General features: G+C 41.6%; 1 protein-coding gene and 1 long non-coding RNA gene across 6 annotated transcripts in view; one reads left to right on the top strand and one right to left on the bottom strand.

The window, feature by feature from the left end:
* LOC104914155 (uncharacterized) overlaps window positions 1-16,268 on the top strand; it is a 110,519-nt gene extending 94,251 nt beyond the window's left edge. For both annotated transcript variants that reach the window (XR_014887935.1, XR_014887936.1), the window contains 3 exons: window positions 11,756-11,858; window positions 13,304-13,511; window positions 14,596-16,268. This is a non-coding gene — a long non-coding RNA (uncharacterized LOC104914155). The remainder of the gene's footprint in view (window positions 1-11,755; window positions 11,859-13,303; window positions 13,512-14,595) is intronic.
* The window catches only part of SKI (SKI proto-oncogene), a 97,152-nt gene continuing 89,261 nt past the window's right edge, over window positions 13,908-21,798 (bottom strand). For all 4 annotated transcript variants that reach the window (XM_085242648.1, XM_085242649.1, XM_085242650.1 and 1 more), the window contains 2 exons: window positions 20,601-20,831; window positions 13,908-18,811 (listed from right to left, as the gene is read on the bottom strand). In XM_085242648.1, the coding sequence (XP_085098774.1) occupies window positions 18,623-18,811; window positions 20,601-20,831 (420 nt within the window). In that variant the 3' untranslated portion in view covers window positions 13,908-18,622. The remainder of the gene's footprint in view (window positions 18,812-20,600; window positions 20,832-21,798) is intronic.

The following is a 21,798-nucleotide window of genomic DNA, read 5'->3' on the forward strand; positions in this document are numbered from 1 at the left end:
TCCTCATGTTGTCATTGCCAGCATGGTGTCCCCAGGAAAAGAGGATGAGATCAGCCCAAACGTGTGGTGCTGCTTTGTTTTCCTTTACTAGTGATTCCTTGCATACTGTTTGCTCTTCCGAACATCGCTGATGGTTTTTATGATGATGATTTAATGGAACTTTTTTTGTTACAAACCCAAGATGTATCTGCGTGGCAGCTAGAATTGGTTTGTCTCAATGTGTTAAGATTACACCTTTGTTGCACTGATCAAAAGAGACAAAGAGGATGAAAGAGGTGAAAAGGAGGAAAAGAGAAGCCTCAGACCTGTGGGCAGGAAGCATTGCTGTGGTTGTGCTTTCACTAGCAGAGACACTTGACGTTCTTCATCATAGTTCGTATTAATTCAAGCTTTAAGATCTCTTTTAAATTCCAGAGTTCTGCCAGTGGTGTTTGCATTTCATCTACAAGCTGTCTTTCTTAAGTGCTGTGGTTGTCATTGTTCATTCCAGAATAATAGTACATCGAATGAGGGTGTCAAATAGCTGTCTGATGAACATACAGCTTTCTGGCAAGTGAGAAATGTGCATGTTCCAAACTGGACCAAAAATCCCGTTTTGGCAATATTGTTACTGTAATGTTCATTTCTGCCATAATTAAGCCTTTCGTTTTTATTTTGCATTTGGGTTCTTTGTTCAGAAGATAATGCCCAAGTAGCAAAACGTTATTCTAGTAAGCATCTGGAAATCTTAGACTGTGTCCATGCTAGTAAAATCAGGGATGCCTGGGAATGTTCCCAGGAAAGTTCTTCAAATGTGGAATACGATACTACACTACTGAAGCAATGGAATGCTTCTTGGCAGAGCTTTGGCCCATGCCAGCTAATGTTTTTCTGAACTGTTCCCAGGTACGGGTTGGAGTGGGAAACCATTCCCAAGAAGCAGCTTATCTGCAGGCACTGTGTTAGAGAGCTTTCTGATACGGACAGGAGCCATTCTCTGTCAGCTGCCCTTAACGTTTGGGAGCATTCTCACACACATTTCATTTATTAGTGTAAGGATCTGTTACACCAAGTTAAAATCTGGCTGGCCCCCTCTCCCCCACCCCTTTTTGTGTGTCGTCTTTTTAAAGAACGTGCTGGTACCACTGAGCACATTCCAGGAAGTTGTTTACATGATGTTTATTTGAAATTCCTCTCCAGTGTGTGTCACTGTAGTTGATTCCATGTTCAATGATTTCCTTTCATCAGACAGAATATATCAATTAAAAATGGTGTTTATGGGCATGAACTTTATGCAGCAGTGTGTGTGAATATATTATAAACTTCTGAACTGTTTTCATTATGTTGTATTGGCTGTAAAGAAGGATCAAAGATGTACTTTAGGACAGCTTTTGTATGTAGTAGGAAGTTCCCACCCCGGAATAGTATGGTTTAAGGAGGTAATCCAACTAAAGAAACACTGTAGATTCATTCTTATCTATTTGAGGGTCCAGGAATAGTGGCTGATGTAAAATTCAGGCTCTTCTGACGTAGACCATAGGCATCAAATAACTCAAAATTCAGTTGATTTGTCAGTGGGGCTCTGAAATGAGTGCTTTGTGTTCCAGGATGGGAATTCAGGTGTTGGCTCCATGTTACTTTCTGACAGCATTTTTAGCAGCCGACAAAGTAGGGGTTGTAAATGGGCCCAAGTGATTCTGGTGAGCACCTGAGCATTTAGAGTGTACAGTGTCTCAGTAATAGGGCAAAGCTGCAATGTGAAATGTGTAACTGAGACATGGAAGGTATAAATGCTATCATGGTGGGAGCTGCACACTTGCAGAAGGTTTTCCTCTGTGACTGCAAGCAGCTTTGCAGCTCCTTTAAAACAAGACATCAAGCAGGTGCCAGTTTGCTGGTTTCCATGGGGACTGTTACTCTGATGTGCAGTATTGTGGCCTCAGCAATCAGCTGAGGACTGGTAGAAATGAAATTGGTGAAGAGTTGACTCTGACCCTGCACTGAGACCTGCAAAGCCTGTTCTTATCTGATAGACAACAACTCATGCCCTTGGCATGGCTCAGTTGATGTTTTGTACAAAGTCCTCAGCCACTAACAGCTTCTGGTCGTGGAGAGGCTGTTGTCCTCACCTGAGCTCTCAGGATTTTCCTACTGAGTCACAGGCTAAGGGAGAGGCAGCTACAGAATTCAGAGCCTGTAAATATCCATACAGTCCCTTCCAATTGCTTTGTTGGGCTCCAGGTCAGCCCACAGAACAGGACATCAAGCATCCATGCTTCCACAACAGAATCCAGGGCTCATCAAAGAGAATTTCCCAGATTGATTTGTAACCAAATTTTTGCATTGTTTGAGATAAAATACTTGTCAAGTGTTTTATAAGCCTTCCTGGTAAATTTTACCCATGTGTCGGGGAATTCCCTGCAGGGGGTGGTAAATGTTGAGGAAAGAGCTATAATGTAATTGTGAAAGCATGAGAAACCATAGAAGGTTTTTCAAATGAATTTTCAGCTTCATTCACAGCTTGGCTGAAGAGCAGCTGTGGGAAACAAACCCCCTGCGAACTGAAACCACTGAGTCTAGCTCAGAGTCACAATTCTTCTTGTTAAGCAGGGAATTTAAGCATTTTGCTGTTGGGGGGGAAATGAAACTGGCCCTTGCTCTATTTTGCTAGGTGAGAACTCAGCCTTGCTGTAGGGTTTGGACTTCATTACAGACCAAGTGTTCAAGAGACAGGAAGAAGAAACAGTTATTTTAAATTTTCTCTTGCCATGAGACATCTGAGAAGGGAAATATTCTTGTTTGAAATTTCAGAACTAATCATCAATGACTTAATTTAGAGAGACCTTGAGCATTAGTTTCGAAAGCGTTGGGTCCCTGAGCTGCTACTGAGTCAGCTGGAGAGCCCTGGGTGTTCAGCACACAGGGAGTGAACAAAGACTGCTTTGTTTTTGGGCCACTCTGAGCTGCTGCCCTTCTTGAACCTGGTATCTGTCAGAGGTGTATCCTGAGCACCTACTGACTGAACGAGGCATGGAGACGTGGTCAATATCACCTTTTCTTTAGCTCTCAAAATGGGAGGCTTTATATCTCACAGGTCAGTCATGCATTTACCATGAGGTAAAAATGCATAACCAGTGGATGCAGCAAAGAGCAGCTGGAAGGTGGTTGTCCTGACGTGGTGTTTTCCACCAGACTGTGGTAGCAACCCACCATTGCAGGAGCAGATTGAGATCAGCATCACCACAGACCTGTGGTTCACCTTATTGTTGGTAAGCCATCTGATGGGCCAAGTTTGACACAGGTTATTGGTACACAGAAAGTGGATGTGTGTGTGTGTGTGTGTTCCTCCTGTGCTGTAATGCTGACTGGAAAAGGAAAGTGTCATTTCAAACACTGGTACTGTATAATAAATTTGATTGTGCTTTAAAATCAGTGCCACGAGGATCCAGATTTTTGGAGATGCTTTACTGCCCAATGATTGAAATCAGAGTGAGGCATCTGTCTATCTTTTGAAGGTCTACAACCTTATTATATTGGCAATTAAAAGATAAAGAGGTGGTGGTGGTGTTAAGTCTGCTTGTCATTCTGATAACTTCATCTTCTGTGTCTGCTCTCCAAGGCCTCCTCAACTTTCATCTCAAAAGCACAAAGTTCTTTGAATGAGATCAGCAGCATCCATGTCATATCCACCTGCTGCACTGCCTTCACTGACGCATGCAGTCTGTGTGGCTGAGACTTTATCAGATTAGCACTTATCAAACTGCACAGACGCACCCTGAACTCTATTCTTGTATTTCCAGGGTTACGTTGTAGTTTAGTCTGTCCCACAGGTTAACAGTCTTCATTCAGGAAAGGGTTTAAGCACACACTTAGGCATGTGAAGCACCCCATTTAGTGGTAATGTGACTGCAATTAGCTACCAAGGCTATTTAGTGGAAGGAGCAAGTGGGTCTCCTGTTTTCTTGCCCTCCAACCTGAGCTGCTCAGTATTTCTCTAATCACTGATGTAACTGAGGCTGACAGCTATCCAACAGCGGTGCAATCCTTGTGTGTGTGCTTGCAGAGGTGACAGACATTCAGCCCCAGGGAGGGGAAGATTTCACTGTTTTCTTCCAATTTGCAAGGGGAGGAAGGGAAAAAAGAAGTGCTGGGAGGTTGGCTATAGTTACAGGTGACAGTGAATCAAAAAGAACTAATGCTTTGGTTCGTTCAGTAAGGAGTCGTGGCTGACTTCACAGTATTGTCTGCCGTCCTTTGAATCGTGGAGGGTGTGAGCCTGTCACAGGTCCTTTGGGGGCTTGTAGCTGTTTCTGCCTTAGAAATGTGGTTAATCTTTGAGCTGCAGGGATCCTTGGACCGATCTCCGTGTGGTCACCCAGATAACAGCCATTACACGTAGTGATTGCATTATACAGAATTTCAATTCATAGATGTTTTGTAAATGATTAATAGTTGCTTTAGTAAATAATTATTAACCCTAGCATGTTTAGTGCCCCGACCTGTAAAATGTTTATGACATCTGCAAATAGTTTATTGCCTCCATATAAACTGCTTATAAATGGGTGCTCCGTGTGACTGAGTGCAGGCTGGCAGAGCAGAGATGGGCTCTGACCTGTTACCGAGATCCTCTCCGTTCTCATGACGTAGCATGGAGCTGAGGACACTGTCGGGCTCTGTGACCAGAGGAGGAAATTGTCTCCCTTTGCACTTGGGACTTATCTAGAACTTGTCAGAGCCCTTTGGTCTCTGATACAGATGGATTTATCTGGGGAGCACAGATGAGTTGCTGTTATTTGAGTGCCGGCCGGAGCAAGTGCAGCCTGCTTCAGTGCTGGGAGGCATTGCGTGGTTACTTTGCCATCACTGTGTGATGTGGCATTGGGAGGATCAGTTCCTTACTATCTCACTGCCTTTCCTTGTCCAACCACTTTGTTTGACGTAACTATCTAGATTATGCATCATTTGAGGCTGGGTCTGAACTTTGATCCTCTAAATTCTACTCAACTCAACAATATACCAAATATAAATGACAGAAAATACAAATACCTGTAGTGTCATTGTGATAAACACGTTTTACTTTATTCTCTTTCATCTTGCGTTTAATGATGCTTTTGTGTCTGGCTTGGAGCTCCCACGTCTCCTCCATTTGGATTGGCTTCTGGTGTGAAGTTTAGCAGCTGTACCTTTTATCCATGTGTTCTCTCTCACTGCTGTGTATGTGAAACTGCAGCTTTCTGGATGACAGACAGTTTCTTACGTGGTTACATCAGCCAGAAAACTCTTCAATACCAGATAGGAATCTGTGCCACTGTTGTCTGGGACTGGAAGGGCCTGTGCTCCATCCATCCAACAGGGGCAGAAGGATTCTGTAGTGCTCAGTTAAACCCCCCAGCATCCTGGCGTTTCTGTTAGCTGGTCATGGGCTCTTTTCCTTCTGTAGCTCCAATCATGATGCATTGTGTCTCTTCAGATTCTAACAAAACAGGATCTGAGTTGAATCTGAAGTAAAAGGACAGGCTTTCTGGGATACTCAAGAGTTGGGACTTGAATTGTTGGCGAGAATATGCAGTCCTGCAGCTTCTCAAATGTTTCTAGAAACCTTTGGTGCAAAACTTAGTTGGGTTTAGTTTGGTTTATTCTTGTTTTTGTGTGTTTTGTTGTTTTGTTTGTTAATTGTGTTTGAAAGACACCTCTTTCAGCCTAAGTGACTTCTGAGAGTCAGCGTGGATATTTTGGGCACCACGAATCTATGAGAGCTAGAGAGCTGCCGGAATTATTATTTTTTTCCCCACTGATGGGTTTACATTTGATAAGTATCTGGATTGTTTTGCTGTGGAATCCTCAGAGGATGGGGACCAGGAAGAAAGAAGAGGTTGTCAGCAATTCTGTGTTTCTTGGTGCCATTAATTTAGCACCTGTGTGAGATTTAGCACGGTAATTCCTTAAATCTTAGCACGCTGCTCACAGAGGTAGGATGTCATAAAGGTGTCTGGTAAACAGATGTTACATTCTTTATAAGCTGTTAGGAAAGTGTGTATCATTCTGAATGAATAGGGAGGCATCTGCAAATACTTGGGAGATCTTTTTCACTTTGGTAGCTGGGGCTGTGCTGACCTACAGGTACAAGCAGAGCGTGATGTACAGCGATAACAGCATCTTTTATTAAACCAATAATTGATTTAATGGAAATATGGGAAAATTAGCACCTTTAAATTTGTGTTTTGTTTAATAAAATGTAAAGGGCTTTCTGCTGAAGCCACGCTAGAAGAGCATGAGGTCTTCTACTCAGGGCTCTTGCCTGAGCTCCCAGAACTGCTATGAGGTTTAAAAGAGACTCGTGCAGGGAGAAAGGGAGCGTCCCAGGATGGCTGTAATGACGTGTCCCGTGCTGCAGCACACAGGCCCAGCGGGGTGAGCTGGGTGGGGGTTTCCACCGTGAGTAAAACTCTTCCTTCTTGGAGATGTAATTCAGACTCCTTCGTTACACCATCTCTGGGTTGGTTCATCCTTTTTCCACGTAGCTATCCATCATTTTTTGACACAGAAATTGCTATGACAGAACACTGAAAGCTTTCGCTCTGGGCTATTTTTAATCTACTGTAGGTGAAAGATCAAAACACGTTTTTGGAAGATTTATATGCTGTAGCCTTGTGCTGTGCTGGATAGGATAAACAGGAGTTGACAAACTACAGGACAGGAGATTTAAACCATTGACCTCTGACACTGAGTCATCACAACTGTATGTTATGGCACTTCTGCTCGGGAGCTAAAGGCTTTGCTCTGAGGGATTCTCATAAATGATTAGTAGGGGTATAGAAACAGTTCTTATTCAGTCTTTAAGTTTTATTGTAGCAATCAGTAGTTAAATCTCCTTTCAGGCCCTTGTGGATTTTAGTGCAGAGTATTTATGAGCAATTTTTGAGTGTAGTTCATGTGCAGTAACACTTCTCTGTTTCTTGGGAAAGGTGTAACTAGTTAATGACAGTTCAGCTGGAGCAGACTCACCACTTTTAGCTGATTCTTTTACAGCCCACTCTCTCAAGCTACTTCCCCATCTCTGAACTATGTCCATTTCTGAAACAAAAGCCCGGATAAAGCAAAAACAAAACAAAACAAAAAAAACACATTAGATGTATGGAACGCTGTTTTCAAACTAAATCTGCCTCAGTGTCCTGCTGAAGTCCCAGATTTGTGCAGTGCGTTATAATGCAGGAGGAAGAGGATGGATGCATGCAACTGCTGCTCTGCCTATAGGTCAGATGTCATCTAAAACACTTCCAAGCCTTGTTAGGATGCAGGGTTGAATGAAGAAGAGAGGGCAAAGCTGCTGGCATGGAAAGTGCATTGAAAGGTGATGGGAAGGACAGCTTTGTGACAGCCACTGGCAGTCACCAGGTTGGAGCTTTTTTTTTTTTTTTTGTAGAAGATCACAGCACTTCGTTGCCTTTATTGCTGTCTGAGTTTTTTTGGGCAATTGTAGCTAACTAGCTGACCCTCTGGGTTCACATACAGGCTCTGTGCAGTGTTGAGTACTGTTGGTGATGTTCGTAATGCATGCTTCCTAAATTATACATCATTATGAGGAGCACATAGCCAATTAGTACATGGATTTGTTCTGCTTGTGCAAATCTTTTCTTGGGCTAAGGAAGTGTCATACAGAGACTTGGCTGAAGAAAAAAAGAAAATAGTTTAATCTTAAAAGGTAATTGTCATCCTCCAGCTAATGATAAGCAATATTACTGCCTGCATATCAGCTGTAATTAAGCGGTGAGACACAACAAGGTGTATGTTACACAGAGATAACACGGTGTTTAGGAGCCAGTGACCTGCAAAGCACTTTATCTCCCAGCTCCACAAGCCCCACAGCCCGTGTGTACAAGTGAGCTAGCAAATCCACTGTCCCCTCTTCCCCTGCCTTCGCTCTGCTTTTTAAGGTGCAAAAAACTGTGAAGGATATTCCTTTCTTGTTGTGTCTCATGATGCTTTTTTAAAAAGCTCTTTTTACATACATACATACATATATATATATTAGTCAACTTCTGTACATGTAAGAAGCCAGTGTGAAAGATTATGAGGAGGCATTCACTGGAGTTCTGGGAAATCATATCACTTAAAATGGGGCCCATCAGTGCTTTGTGAGACACGTAGGTGTGCAGCATGCAGGGAAGGATTCTCACTGATGATGCCAGTAGCAGACTGACAGTAACTCTTAATTTGCTCCAAGAAAGATTTCGTGGTGTTCTCAAAGATAGAAGAGGGAGCTTTCAGCTGGAACATCGTGTTAGATGAATCTTGTTTCAGAGTAGCATTGATTTTTGGTTAGAATTAAGGACTGGGAGTGTGAAGCTTGTACTGTTTGTACTTAACATGAAAGTCTTTCCTATCAAGATGCCATTTCTATGTAAATGTCCTCAATAGGCTGACTAAACTACGATCCTGCATGAATGACTGAATTGAAACCAGGGCTGACAGTGTGGTGTAAGCAGTGATTAAAAAGCAGCTCGAGAAAGGGAATGTGGACATCTAAGTCCTGTTAGTTTGAGGAGGAAAACACACAGCTTCTTTTAGGTAGCACAGGAGCCCTTAGTGTAGAACCAGTGTTGGTGGAAGGAACCCTAGAGAATGATAGCTCCCAAACAGCAACAGAAAGCAGAAGGTGAGCTGGGATGACGTTGGTTTTGTCCTGCTAAGTGTGATCAGTTTGCTAAAGGAAAGGGGAAGGGGTGGGAGCCTTTCGTACAGCCTCACCTCTGAGGAAGGCCACATCTTTGCTAGGCTTCATTGGCATATTCCTGGTGCAGGATGAATGCCTTTTTCTGAGCATGTGAGGTTTCATTTTGGAACAAATGGATATACGTTATGAGATTCCTCCTTATATTTTTCATACTCAGTTGTGCAGGGCAGAAAACTTTGTTGATCCAGAAAAATGGAAGGACAGTTGTCTTGTAGCTGAAGCCATTCTGTACATTGTCAGATGCAGAGAAAGGTTCTTTGGACTTAAATAGCACTTAGCCTGTCTGGACGCTGGTTTCAATTGGACATCCTAGATATTACTGTAATAAAAATGTAAATAAAGGAAGTTAGGCTTGATGTAAGAGCAGAGAGACAAAGCAGAGGCAATAGGAACAGCTGTCTGTTCCTCAGAGCCCTTCTACTGGGTGAGACTGTTTCTGATTACAGCTGCAGCACTGTAAATGCCTGCTAGATGTCTGGTGATAATCCATTCAAAGCAATTACAAGGCATCCGTCACCAGCAGGGTCTGAGCCACAGGCCTCTTATCTGGGAAAATTGATGGAAGAGAAAGAGGCAGTGGGGGAAGAAATCAATGCCTTTCACCAATGTTATCTGCCAAATTGAATTAAGCAGCGTGGGATCCCAGCTTTATACACTGTGAGAGTCAGAACTTAAAGAATCTGTTTATAGCGAGCTCGATCGTGGGCAAGGCAGGTGAGGGATGGACACTTTCACTTACCTGCAATTCCATCCATGCCTCCTAACATCAGCAGCACTTCTATGTGCAGAAGGAGTCCAGAACTTAACATACAGAACGTTTAACCTCATGGCACCGCTTCCAGATGTGAACCTCGTGTCTTCTTGAGGTCACAGCATACCATTCCAGTTCTGTTCTAATGGAGTGTAGAGAAGGCAACTATGATGATGCAAGCAGAGGTACAATAACTAGTTCTGTTTCTAAGCATGCAATGAAACTATTGCTTAAAAATGATCTGTTTATTGAACGTTTTGGCAGTGCACTCATGGTACGTAGAATGTAATCCAGGACTGAGAGCGATGGAAAGTCATCAAGTCTGGAGTTCATGAGCAGGGGCACACTACAGATGGTGGGATTTTTTAGTTGCTTTTTAGCCCGAGGGCCTGGGAGGGTGCAGGATTAAGATGGCTGACTGAAAGTGGCCCAAGGGATGTTCCATGGTGTTTGACATGTGGAAGGAGCTTTGGAGGGAGTGGGACTTCATCTCTGCTCGGGGATAGCTGGGCATCAGTTGTGGGATGGTGAGCAAGTGCTTGTGCATCACTTGTTACACGTGTTCACATCCATCTATCTCTATAGTCCTAGCTGTTTTCTTTCTCTTTTATCTTAGTAAGTATTTTATCTCAACCCACGAGTTCTACTTTTATTTGTTTATTTTTTTTAATCATTCTTTCCCCCCGTCCCACTGGGAAGGGGGGAAGTGAATGAACAACTGCGTGGAGCTCAGCCACCTGCCAGGTTAATGCAGCAGATGTTTACAGAAGTGTGCAGATTTTGTTTGTTTGTTTGCAAATCTGACCTTTGCAGCAGTAACCCTGATTTTCCTTTGGTCTTTGTAGGTTCAGTACTTTTTCTGTGGTTTCTTCTTGTCCTGCCCGTGTGGTGGTGGTGGTTGTTGTAGCTCATACAAATGGGAGAGACAAGAGTAGTTATTAATGATAAGTGATGGAAAGGCCAGAGGACTGAGCTACCAGGCCAGAATAGGCTTTGGGGAATTATTTAGGAGCATGAAATTCTCAAGCTTCCAGATTAAGGAGCTGACTCAGCAGACAACAAATACAAAAGTAAATCCAAGAAGATGAGCCAAGAAAACCCACGGATACTGTACGGAACAATTCAACTCAATCAGTACAGCACAGAGATCTGTGGAAGCTTTTTTTCCTCCCCAGCACAAGTCTGTGAGAATTTGCATTGCAGTCAGGTATACTTAAAGTGCACATAAGCCATCTAATAAAAATTCCACTGGAGTGTACGTCACACAGCTGGGTTTTATTATATTTGTGCTCTCTTCCCACTGACAGTGCCTTTATAACTGGATTACTCACATATCATCATTAACTGTGACACTCCTGGGTTTTTACTGCTTCCCTAGTTCCTATCATCTTCTGCAAGTTTTATCCCTTCCTTGCAGATGTGCCAAGATGTATTTCTTTAATATCTTTTCAGCAGATGAACATGGGAGCACATAAAAAGTATGGTTTGGACACCATGGGCAGCAACAAGAGCTGTCTTCATTTCTGCCCCAAATTCCTATCAAACCTCTGCCCTCTGTGTGCGCTGTTTTCCCTTTGCTCCATCTGTTAGGTATAAATAAGGGGTTGGAAAGGACCGAGACACGGTGTTGAGCTCTTGTTTAATTCTGGTTTTGATATTTCGTGGCCATTTTTACCATTTGCCCTCAATCCAAGTGCTTTCGTCGAATACGGGTACCACGTTTGGAATTGGTGGCTTTAGGAACGTGTGACTTTGCCCTGTATTTTAGAGAGCAGTCTCCTTGCTCTGCTTACTGTGTGCAAGTGGATATTTCGAGTGAGACACTGATGAAACTATCCTCACTACCTCTTGAATCGCAGCTGTGTGGGCAGAGGCACGTTGCCAAAGGAAAAGACTACAGAAGTCCAGGAAAGGTGAGGAAATGGAGAGAAAGCAAAGCTTTGCATGGGCGAGTGAGTATCCTGGACACCTCCATTTCTTGCTGCCTGCTAAGGAACTGACAGGCACCTAACTAAATGGTGTTGGAAAATGCACTTCTTCTCAGTGTGGCCTCAGCTGTCTGTCTCGACTCACAAACCTCTTCTGAACACCTCATTTACGATGTGACATTAAACTGGCATCCTTGTTACAGCTGGCAAATCAGCAGCTATGGATTTCTCTTAATCATTTTTGTTTCTGTATGTAAGCAAGCTAGTATTTAAAAAAAAAAAAAAAAAAAAAAGATAGTAATTGTGTGTATTATTTTGGGTTTTGCCAAGATTGACCCGTGTCTCTATGGTCTTCTATTGCAGCACCCATGTATTCACTCTCCCTCCAAAGGATGTGAGCTCAGAACGGCGGAGGAGGCGAACGATCTGCAGGGGTCTGCTCCATGTGTTTGTGCCTGCAGTGTAGGTCAGTGCAATGAAAGCTCCTGGAGTGCAGAGCAGCCAGATAAATTTGGGATAGCTGCGTAGGGATAGTCCAAGAATAAGGACAGTGTCCAATAGCACTGGGGAGCTGGATGCAGACATGAGGCTACCGTATGTGCGGCCAGGCCTGACTTCCAAGTTAGCCTCAGCTAACTTCAGAAAACGAAACAAACACCATTTACTCCCAGATTTATTTGAAAACTATCTGAAGTTCAGTGTCCTTATCTGAGCTGGGAACCTGGCACTAACCCAGGACTGCATCACAACAGTTCTGTTTCAGTGCTGGGCGGTGGGTGAGCTTGAAGCTTCCTGCTCTGGAAGGTACTCTGTCTTGTCCTTCTCTTCTTGCGTAATAATTTTGAATTATTACTACACTGTTCTTTATCAGTATAGTAGGATCCTTTCAATCTGTGTCTGAGTTAATTTACTGATTTGCAATACAATGGTAAATAGGGTGACAGTCCTCAACCTCATTCCTAAAGGAAGGAATTCTTCTGTGTCCTGTTGAGAAGTTGAGCTGGGAGTGTGACTGCTGGTTGTGCCCACTGCTAGTGTCCAGGTGGTAGAAACAGGAAATAAACCAACACCTTAGAAAACAAGGCCGGATGAGTCAGAAATAAGAAGTACAATTTTTTTTTTTTTTTTTAAGCTTCCTTTGATCACACTCTGGCTTTTCCACTGTTTTACAAGGGCACATTAAGAAATGTACCAGAGCTGTGGAAATTCTGCAGCCATTTCTCAGAAAACCATGAGAGAATTACTTTAACATATGTTTCCATCTCCTGCTTTTTGCATTTTTCCCCTCTTGTATTTCTTTTTCTTTGACCTGGTACAAACTTTTACGTGCTTACACGTCTCCTTCTTCAAAGGAAATGTACTTAATCCACTGTTAGGATTTTCCCGTGAAGAGGTACGCATCACTTCTAATTAAATTCCTTTCTTCTATCAGTATTGCCACGTGCAGACCTGAGAATGAGTGTGTTTAAGTGGTGCCTCAGAGCCTCGTGGCAGGGCTGGCTGGTGCTCTGCTTACCATGCAGCCTCAGGTTGCTTGTGGGCCTGAGAGCATTTAAAGCAGTCAGCCTTTTTTTTTTTTTTTGGATTCTAAAAAAGATAAACCATGGCAGGAAATCCGAGCTTCCCTCCAGCATCTATGACAATTTAAAGCCACTTCCACCCATAGGCAGAAGGGGTTTTGTGTGTTTTTTTTTTTTTTTTTTTTTTTTTTTTTTTAGGGTGTGTGGGTGTGTAGCAGATGAATGCATGGCTACATTGCATGATCTCAAAACTGGAACATAAGAAATTGGCTTGCAGGCTAAAAAAGTTTGCTGTTTTACAGAATATGACTCGTCTAGATCTACATGCGTGCATGCAATAAATATACATATAGTATTATTAGCACATAATAATAAATTGTCCTGTCATCAGGTTTGTGAGGTGGCTCATGCCATGTGAAGACATCTGGCCCATGTTAGTCACGAGCTTTGTGTTTGTTTCTCCACGGCTACAACAGATTGATCCAAGCAGCCCCACAGGGAACCTGCTGAGGAAGCAGAGCTCGTGCTCAGCCCTCACCTCTTCCACCTCTGCTCCATAACCACAAGGCAGAGCACATCTCCAGCCTGCAGGTCTCCAGGTGAGTCTGGTGTTCTGTTAGCTGCTGCTGCCCAGGAACTGTTTAATCTGGGTCTGAGAGGCTCAAGGAAAGGAAGCACGGCTGGCACTGGTGCCCAGGCCAGGCAGTGTTTGGTGCTGTTGCTGTTACCTCTGCTGCTGCTGCTCTAGGTAAATATGTGTCACCTGGGAATTAACACAAGGGAAATGACAATCTAAAGAAGTTGTGTGTGTGCATTCGCATAGCAGAGTTTCTGTCTGTTGTAGTGTTTAAATTAAACTGCTTTGGTAAGTCCTGACTTCTCACAGAGATCCCTCACACCTTTCCAGACACCTCTCACATCTCTGACATCTGCCTGTCCTGAACAATGAGGGCCCAGCTGCAAGCAGAGAAAACTCAAAAACCATTGCATATCTATTTATTTTTTTCTGGACAAACAATTTTATTTTAGGTAATGCGTCTATACACTGTACATTCAGTCACTGTGGTATATAAGCATAGCTATTTTCATACATAATCTCATAAAGTCCTTTATTTTACAATATTATCTGCTTCGAGGGGAGGGGATGTGGAAAAGGGGGTGGAAAAGGACTATCAAGGTACACAGCGAAATAGATAAATATGCCAAGCTTTTTTCTTATTTTTTTTTTAAATCAGGCATTTATAAACAAGAAAGCATACATTACTTACATAAAAATAGTTCTAGAATAGTAGAGTAAGTCATAATATTGTCATTAGCAGCAGCATAGGAGAGACCAGGATAACAAAAATGTGCTGAAATGCTATTGGCTATTATAAATGTATAGATTTATTTTTCTTCAATTGAAAAAATGTCATTTCTGTGATTTCTTTCATTAAAAAAAAAAAAAAAGAAAGAAAAAAAACCCAATAAGAAACAAAAAAAAACCAAACCAACAAAAAACTCTTAAAACATCTGGGCTGATTCTGAGGAGAGGGCAGAACAGAAAGAAAAATCAACCTTTTGGTAATAAAATACCAACTTTACAGTGAAAACATGGACAAATAAAATGCAAATGATGGAGAGAGGTTAACCCACATTGAAACTTGCAAAAAGATTTTTTTTTTGTTTTGTTTTTCCTAACAGACAGCAAAGGTTCTTCTTAGTTAAAAACACAACTCATAAAACAAGACAGCTACCAGGTAAGAAAGAGTTTTGAAAAAGTAAACACCATATACACTTATAATACAACAGTGTAAAATGAAAAAAAGTATTTACATGTTGAATTTACTGTTAAGTTTTTTTTACATTGGCTAGTTCTGTTTGAAAAGCAGAATATTATGTTATACTATTAGCTGCTCCAAAGATATGAATGTTATTGCTGTTGGTTTTTTTTTTTTTTCCCTTCGTTAAGTCTTCTTTCAGTAATAGAAACAATGAGTGATTAAACTGAATATACAAGTAATATATTTTTAATTACAGGGAGAGTCAACAGCCTGTGTGAAACACCTCTTCTCCCTTTTAACTTCGTAAAGGAAACTAAAGAGCAGATGAAGTGAGAAGATGGCCTTTACAATTCCTACACCTGCGGGCTGAGCAGTGAGTGAGAGCTGCCCCACTGCAGGGCAGCAGACACAGAAATTACACACAGAACCCCCTCACCTCAACACCTCCACCACTGCTTCCCCTGAAGGTTCCCACCACTTGGAGAGACGTTTTCTAGGAAGTGTCTCTATGGCTTTATACTGACAGAATTATTGTAAAAATAAATTACATACACAGGAATTCTGAATTAAAAAATAATTATTTCTGCAGAATGTATCAAGGTTTTATTGTAAAAGTGTACTTAGGAAAGACACACAATGATTTACAATTCCTATCCTGTAAAAACTCCCCTGTCAATTAACTGCTGGTGGAAAGGGGTTGCTGTCAGCCTTTGTGCACCTTATTCAATCACACTGATTTGTAAACCTGATTTTACAGACATTTTTTACTAGGATGTTTCCATTCCCTAGAATCAAACGCTAATGAGTCTTAACTTCAAATGCTGTGATTTAGTCATGTATTACACTTCATTATAATACATGGCAAAAGAAGAAGCCGTGCTTTTCTAACAATAGTACATAATTCATAATGTAATTCGTTTTAGAAAGATTTCTTGCAAATCTCATCTGATCTATGTGAGAAACAAAGATGATGATGGTGGTTTGACAGCTAAGAAAAATGTTTCTTATTAATTTTTTTTCTTTGGGGGGGGAGGGAAAAAAAAAAAAGCAGAATTCATTGATGTTGGAGGGTAAAAGCATCATATGCACAGAAGTTGTGGCAGTGAATCACTATCCTTCCTGAGACACACGAAATAAATAGTGCCATGTGCTACAGGTCAGTGGGCGCTGCTCCTGGAAGGAAAAGGAAAGGAGAGGGCTGTGCTGCCCGTGTGTGGGTGAGTCACAGCAGGAGGAAAACAACAATATCTGAAAAAGCAGATTTCAGGAATCTGATATTGGGGTGAGAACAGATGTGTTCTATGTGTAATTTCTTAACGTGGCAGCAAAACGTAGCAAATGGGAGACTTCTGAAATGCACAATGATCAACTACAGCTAAAATTGTTCAGTTTCCCTTGAAGAAATCAGTGAATAATACAGATCTGGAAATCATAAGGCTGAGAACATTTTTATGCATACTGCATAACAAAACAAACCCTTTACATAAGACAGTAATAATGCCCATTAATGAATATACATATGGCAGAGATTTTAATTCCATGCATATGATTTAATAATTGCAAAAAAAAAAAAAAAAAAAAAAAAAAAGACAACCATACAAAGAAGCAAAAAAACAAAACAAAAAAAAACCCACATTAAAAAAACCCAACAACGTTGCCTAAGCATAATCAAAATCCTTTTTGCATTGCACTTTAGAAGAGGAGTTCTGCATCCAGCCTCGGGCTCCAGCATCCCACGCACAGGGCTGAGCCCTGCACAACCAGACAGGTTTGTGTCATTTACTTGCTGTCACTGTTTCTTGCTCCCAACAGTTCTACATTGTCCCAGTAATTCTACTCCTTTCATATTTCTTCTTTTTGTACCTAAAACGTATATATGAACTTCTCTGTTAATGCTCACAGTTACTATAATGGTTATTATAATGGTTTCAAGCAAACAGCTCTTGTTTAAAACAAACAAACAACAACAAAAAAACAACAACAAAAAACCCTCTAATGTACTGTAAGTAAATACTGTAATTTTAGGATTGGAAGCCGCTTTCTGTCTACAGGGAAATAATTTTTAAGCTTACATAGTTTGCATTAATGTCCAAAAGCAAATAAAGATTACTGGAAATACATTTCTTTGTTTAGAATAACTTCTGGGTATGATGATGCATAGGATTTTTTTTTTTTCTTTTTATTCTTAAAGGTTTTTTTTTTTTTTTTTTTTAAATGTCAGCATTGCCTATAGAAGATGCTGAGAGGAAAAATGAGCTGGAAGGCACAACTGCAGCCCCAGATCAACTTTTCACTGAGCTTGAGTGTATCAGAGGTGAGTGTGTGTGGGTGAAAATAACTTCTCTCTCATTCAGTAAAGCACCAACTTATTTGAGCACTTCCCAGCCTCGACAGACACAGCTGTGAAACCCAACCAGCAGCACGCTGCTCTGCTGACTTTGTGTTTGGTAGCATTCTGTACCCACTGAGTTCTCCTCCTGCACACGTGGGAACGACGGTGCGAGGTGTCGCGTGGTGGAAATGGTGGTGATGATTTTAACATCTGCAGAGTAGAATCGAGAATGCTTAACTTGTAAACTTTCAAAATATGGAATAAAATGCAGAGTAATGTTCTGACAAAGTGCAGTTTAAAAAAAATTAACGACGACGACAATAACAATAATAGTAAGACAAAGTGATGGTTTGCTGCATTTTTATTCCGGGGCTGCGGCTTGGATCCCAAAATTAAAGTAATTTCTATTTTTAAAAACAGAAGTTTTTCTTTTAGAAAAGATGTAGGCTTATTCACAGCAGCAAAAATGTCGTTCTTCTTTTCTGTAGTATCCAATAATGCGATGTTGCACTCTCCTTGGGCACAGAAATCCTGACAAACAGTTCAGAATAAAAGTAGGTAAATACTGAATTCTATGGTAAGATGGTGCAACAAAGATGAGTTTTCCAGAGAGCTGACGCGAGGATTTCAGAATGACTTCAAAACACATCTTCTGCTTTATTTCTCAACCAACTTAACAGATCATCCATTTCCTTCCTTTACTTCTTTCTTTTCCTAAAGCTGAAGTGCTCTTGGATGAAGCGAGTCTTTTGAACACATTGATTAATGAAGATGTCGTTAGAAAATATGGTGTGATTTGAAACACTGAAGTCTGTAAGGCTGGGTTTATAGTTCTGAAGCGTCCATCTTCTCTTCCTGCCCTCCCCCACGCCCTTACAATCCTGCATCTTCCTTTCTTCTTGTGTTCAGGACAGGAAATGAAGGTGATTGTTTCTAAGGAAAAAATCAACTTTGAAAAGCACTCTGAAATTCTCATACAACCACAGGACAGGATTAAAACTGTGATGGCTTCCTAGACGGCTGGAAAACTGCTAATGAAATGGCATCATCACCAAAGGGCTTCTGCATTAAGAATCCCAAAGCCTTTAACAAGTCATAAAAATTGTGCATCGAAGGTTTTTGTTTTGCTTTTAAAGGTTCATTATAAAAAAATCTTGTTAATTTTTTAATACCAAGTCTGTGTAATGAATTACTTTAAATAGCTTATAAGAAAAGTTTGTTTTTAAATTCCAAAATGTTCCAACAGGCAGAAGGGCAACATAAAAACACTGCCATGCTTGCCTTTTACTCTGATTCTAGTTGGACGATGCTGCTTGCTTGGAGTTTGCCAGTAGAAAATTTGCTGTGGACTTAAAAGTATTTTGTTTATAAACACTTTGTGTTTTATAGGCACAGTAAGATGTTGTGCTATATGGATTGGAAAAAAAACAAAAGAGGCGTAATTCAGTGCTTCTGTTATAAAGAGTAACATTTGCCTTCCAACTAATAAGAATCCATATTCATAGATCTGTGTGTTAAGACACAACTACTCACACATGCACTTACACACGTACCCCACACATCCTCCCTTACTGTGCATATATGTCATTCTGTCTGTGTTAGACGACGTGGTGTTTTAATTCTCAATGTTGCTCGTTGTGTTTTCACTGCTGGATTGACTGCTTGATTTAGGCCACAGCTGTTCCTGAAGTTCCTTGACTACTTTTTCCAAGTGTTCTCGAGCCTCCCTCTCATGCATCAGGTCAGCTCGGAGCTGCTCCCTGTCAGCCTCTGCGTGCTGAAGCTTAACTTGTAGGTCCTCAATCTAGAGAAAAGAAAAACCAGACATGAAACTACCAAAGTTGAGGTAAGGAAAACAATTCTCTTTTTCCCTACTTTTTTTCATGCAGTATTCTACAGTTATCCAAGTGCATTACACAGACAGTTTAGCTTAGAAATTCTTAAATACTTTGACGTATCCTTTGTATCAGCTATATAATGTCCAGCTGCTGTACCCTCATGTACAGGAACCTGTAAACCTCTCCTATTAAACGTGTGGAAATGTAAGGAGACACCTGCAGATTTTCAAAGCTCTGTTCAGTCTGGGGAGTTGTACTTATCTGCACTTGTTGCCTTGGTTTTTCTCTTTTTTTTTTTTCCCTGCTAAAGTGGAAGTGAGCTGCAGGTAACGCCCAGAGCAGCAGTTCTCAATCTGGTTATGTTTAGTCTGGACACCTCTTATCAGTGAGACATCCTGTGATGCTAGAGAGGAAGCCCACATCATTTCCTGCTTCTGGTCGCCGGTTAGACGTGTCTCACAGTGGTAACAAGTGAACCACTCCCCTTCCCGTTATTGAGAGCCTGGGTTAGACAAATTTCTGATTTCTGTTGCTTTTTCTTTTCCTTTTTCCTTCTTCTTTAAAGTAACCACATCAAGTATTTGTACCTTGTGCTTTGGGCATAGCAATGCCTTCATAAAGTGTGCGCATCTACCAGCATGCACAGCAGAAACACAGCTATTGTTAAATGTGATCTAGAAGAACTCCCTGTACCATTAACACAGGTGTGTACAGTAGGCAAGTTAAGTGAATGTATGATGATGCTGTGTGGCAGCTGCAAGTGGTACATATCTCTTGTGTGTAGCAGTTTAAATTTAGGCAAATGTGCCCCATTTTCCAGAAACTTTCTGTGGCTAACTCCTGACCCACACCTCTTATTTATGATGCAGCAAGGAGATGGCCTTAAGGCTGTCATCTGAAATCTCTATCAAGGCCAGGGGCTTTCTATATGTGAGGTGTGGGTTGTGAATATGGGACCATGCTCTTCTGTAGGAAATGTATTACTGGGGAACTGGGATTCTTTTTTTTGGAGGAAGGGGAAGACAGGGCATGCAGTGGATTGCTTTTTCAGTGCTGTTTCTCATGGCAGCCTCCTGGATTTCCTTTCTACACTCAGCTTAGCCTGCTGTGCTGGGTTATTTCAGAGGTTGATCAGCGAACTGCCTTGCATCCCACATGTCCTGCAACAGCAAGACACAACAAGGCGATATAAGGACGCGCAGCCTGAGCTCTTGGGTCACTGCTGGGCTTTGGTTGGTTTAAATAAACAGTAAAACAATTTCTTACATAAGAATCTGGTGCAGAAAGACTAGGGAAGGATTTTTAATTCAAAGCTTTAAGCATACACCTTACATGTAATGGCATGTTCCTGCATTCCAGGAACTATCCTGAAGTGACAGCCTATTGTGTACTGTACTGAAACGGATCTCTAAGCATTGGCACAGCCAGCAGAGTATTAGTGGAACTGAAGTAATGTCTTAGTCTTGTTGTCTTAGTTGCCTGTAAACAGTAATTTTTAATGGACAAATGTGCAAAGTTCAGGGCAGACCTCACCTGAACTGAAGTTCAGGCATGTTAGTAAGGCCTCAAATTAGGACCAGGGTTGTAAATTGACACGATGGGGACATAGGCATTATATAGATAAGAGCTGGACTTCATCAAATTAGACAAAATGAGGCCCGTTGGCATCTGAGAAAATACAGACACAATCTAGTGCTGAGAAGTGCACAATCAGTGGGGTTTGCCTGCTGTCAGCTGTCGGTGTTGAGGTCTTACCTGGGCAGAGTACTTGGCCCGAAGCCTGCCAGCTTCACAACCCTTGTCGCAAACCCGGATCTGCCTGGCTTGTTCCAGCTCCCTCTTTAGCCGTATCCGAGACTCGTTGGCTTCCTTCATTTTCTTCTCATTCTCAGCTCTCAGACGTTCAATCTCTTTCCTTAAGTTGCGCTTTGCCTCCGTTGCTTCTCTCAGTTTCTCCTTCTTTGCCACTCTTAGGAACTCCAGCTCCTACAACACACAAGCAGTAAACGTGTGAGAACTGAGGGGCAGAGGCTGAATTAGTGCAAATGTCTTATTTAACTGAAGACAGCAAAGAGGCACAACGTTGTGATATGTGCTATTTGTGAATGTTCGTTGTGTACAGCAAAGCTGAACAAGGAATCTTACTGCTTGCTGAAGAAATTCATAAGCAGATCCATTTTGTCAACCCCCACAAGAATACTTTGGGCAAGCCTGAGAAACAGCAAATTGTGAATATTCTTTCTCAGAGGAATTCTGTTCTTCTGTAGGTAAGTGGTGTGCAGCCCTACGTCTCCTCGCCCCCAGCCAGCAGGCTGCTCTGTCACAGCACTTGGGAGGAAACCCTAGGCTAAAACCTTCAACTGAGTGGAAACTGTGCTTTGCTCTGGGAACTGCCACCTCTCTCAGAAGTTGTCAAAAAGTTGTTAGAAGATGAGTCCCTCAGCATGCTTTGAAAAACATGGCTGACCAAAGGCCGGTCTCCTGAATGGTTAAATTAGAAACTTTTTTTTTTTTTTTTTTTTTTTTTTTTTTTTTTTTCCAGAAGCAGCATTTCCTCCCTGTCAGACACAACCCTCACAGCAGCATGTTTCTGTTAAGTACCACTGCAGTCGGGTCATGGGAAATTCACTCTTCTGACAATCTCACTTCCTATCCAGGCCATTGTTAGCTCAGCCCTGCCTCTGGAAGCATGCAGATGTATTTGCTCTGTATGTGGAACTGGAAACCCCCAGCTGCCCAAAGGGAAAAGGATGGTTAGGATAACTTCTTCTACCATGTGCTGGATTTAATGCCTCAATGCTCAGTTCCGCTGCTTCATCACTTACTTACCTGATATAATCCCTATTTTACTTTAACTATACACTGTGTATGTAGTTAACAAGTTTAGCAGTTAGCTTTAAGTATATATACTTAAATACTTATAAATATTTTTAGTTCTAAATGCATAACATGA

Source organism: Meleagris gallopavo, chromosome 23 (assembly GCF_905368555.1).
Source record: "Meleagris gallopavo chromosome 23, MGAL_WU_HG_1.1, whole genome shotgun sequence".
NCBI lineage: Eukaryota > Metazoa > Chordata > Aves > Galliformes > Phasianidae > Meleagris > Meleagris gallopavo.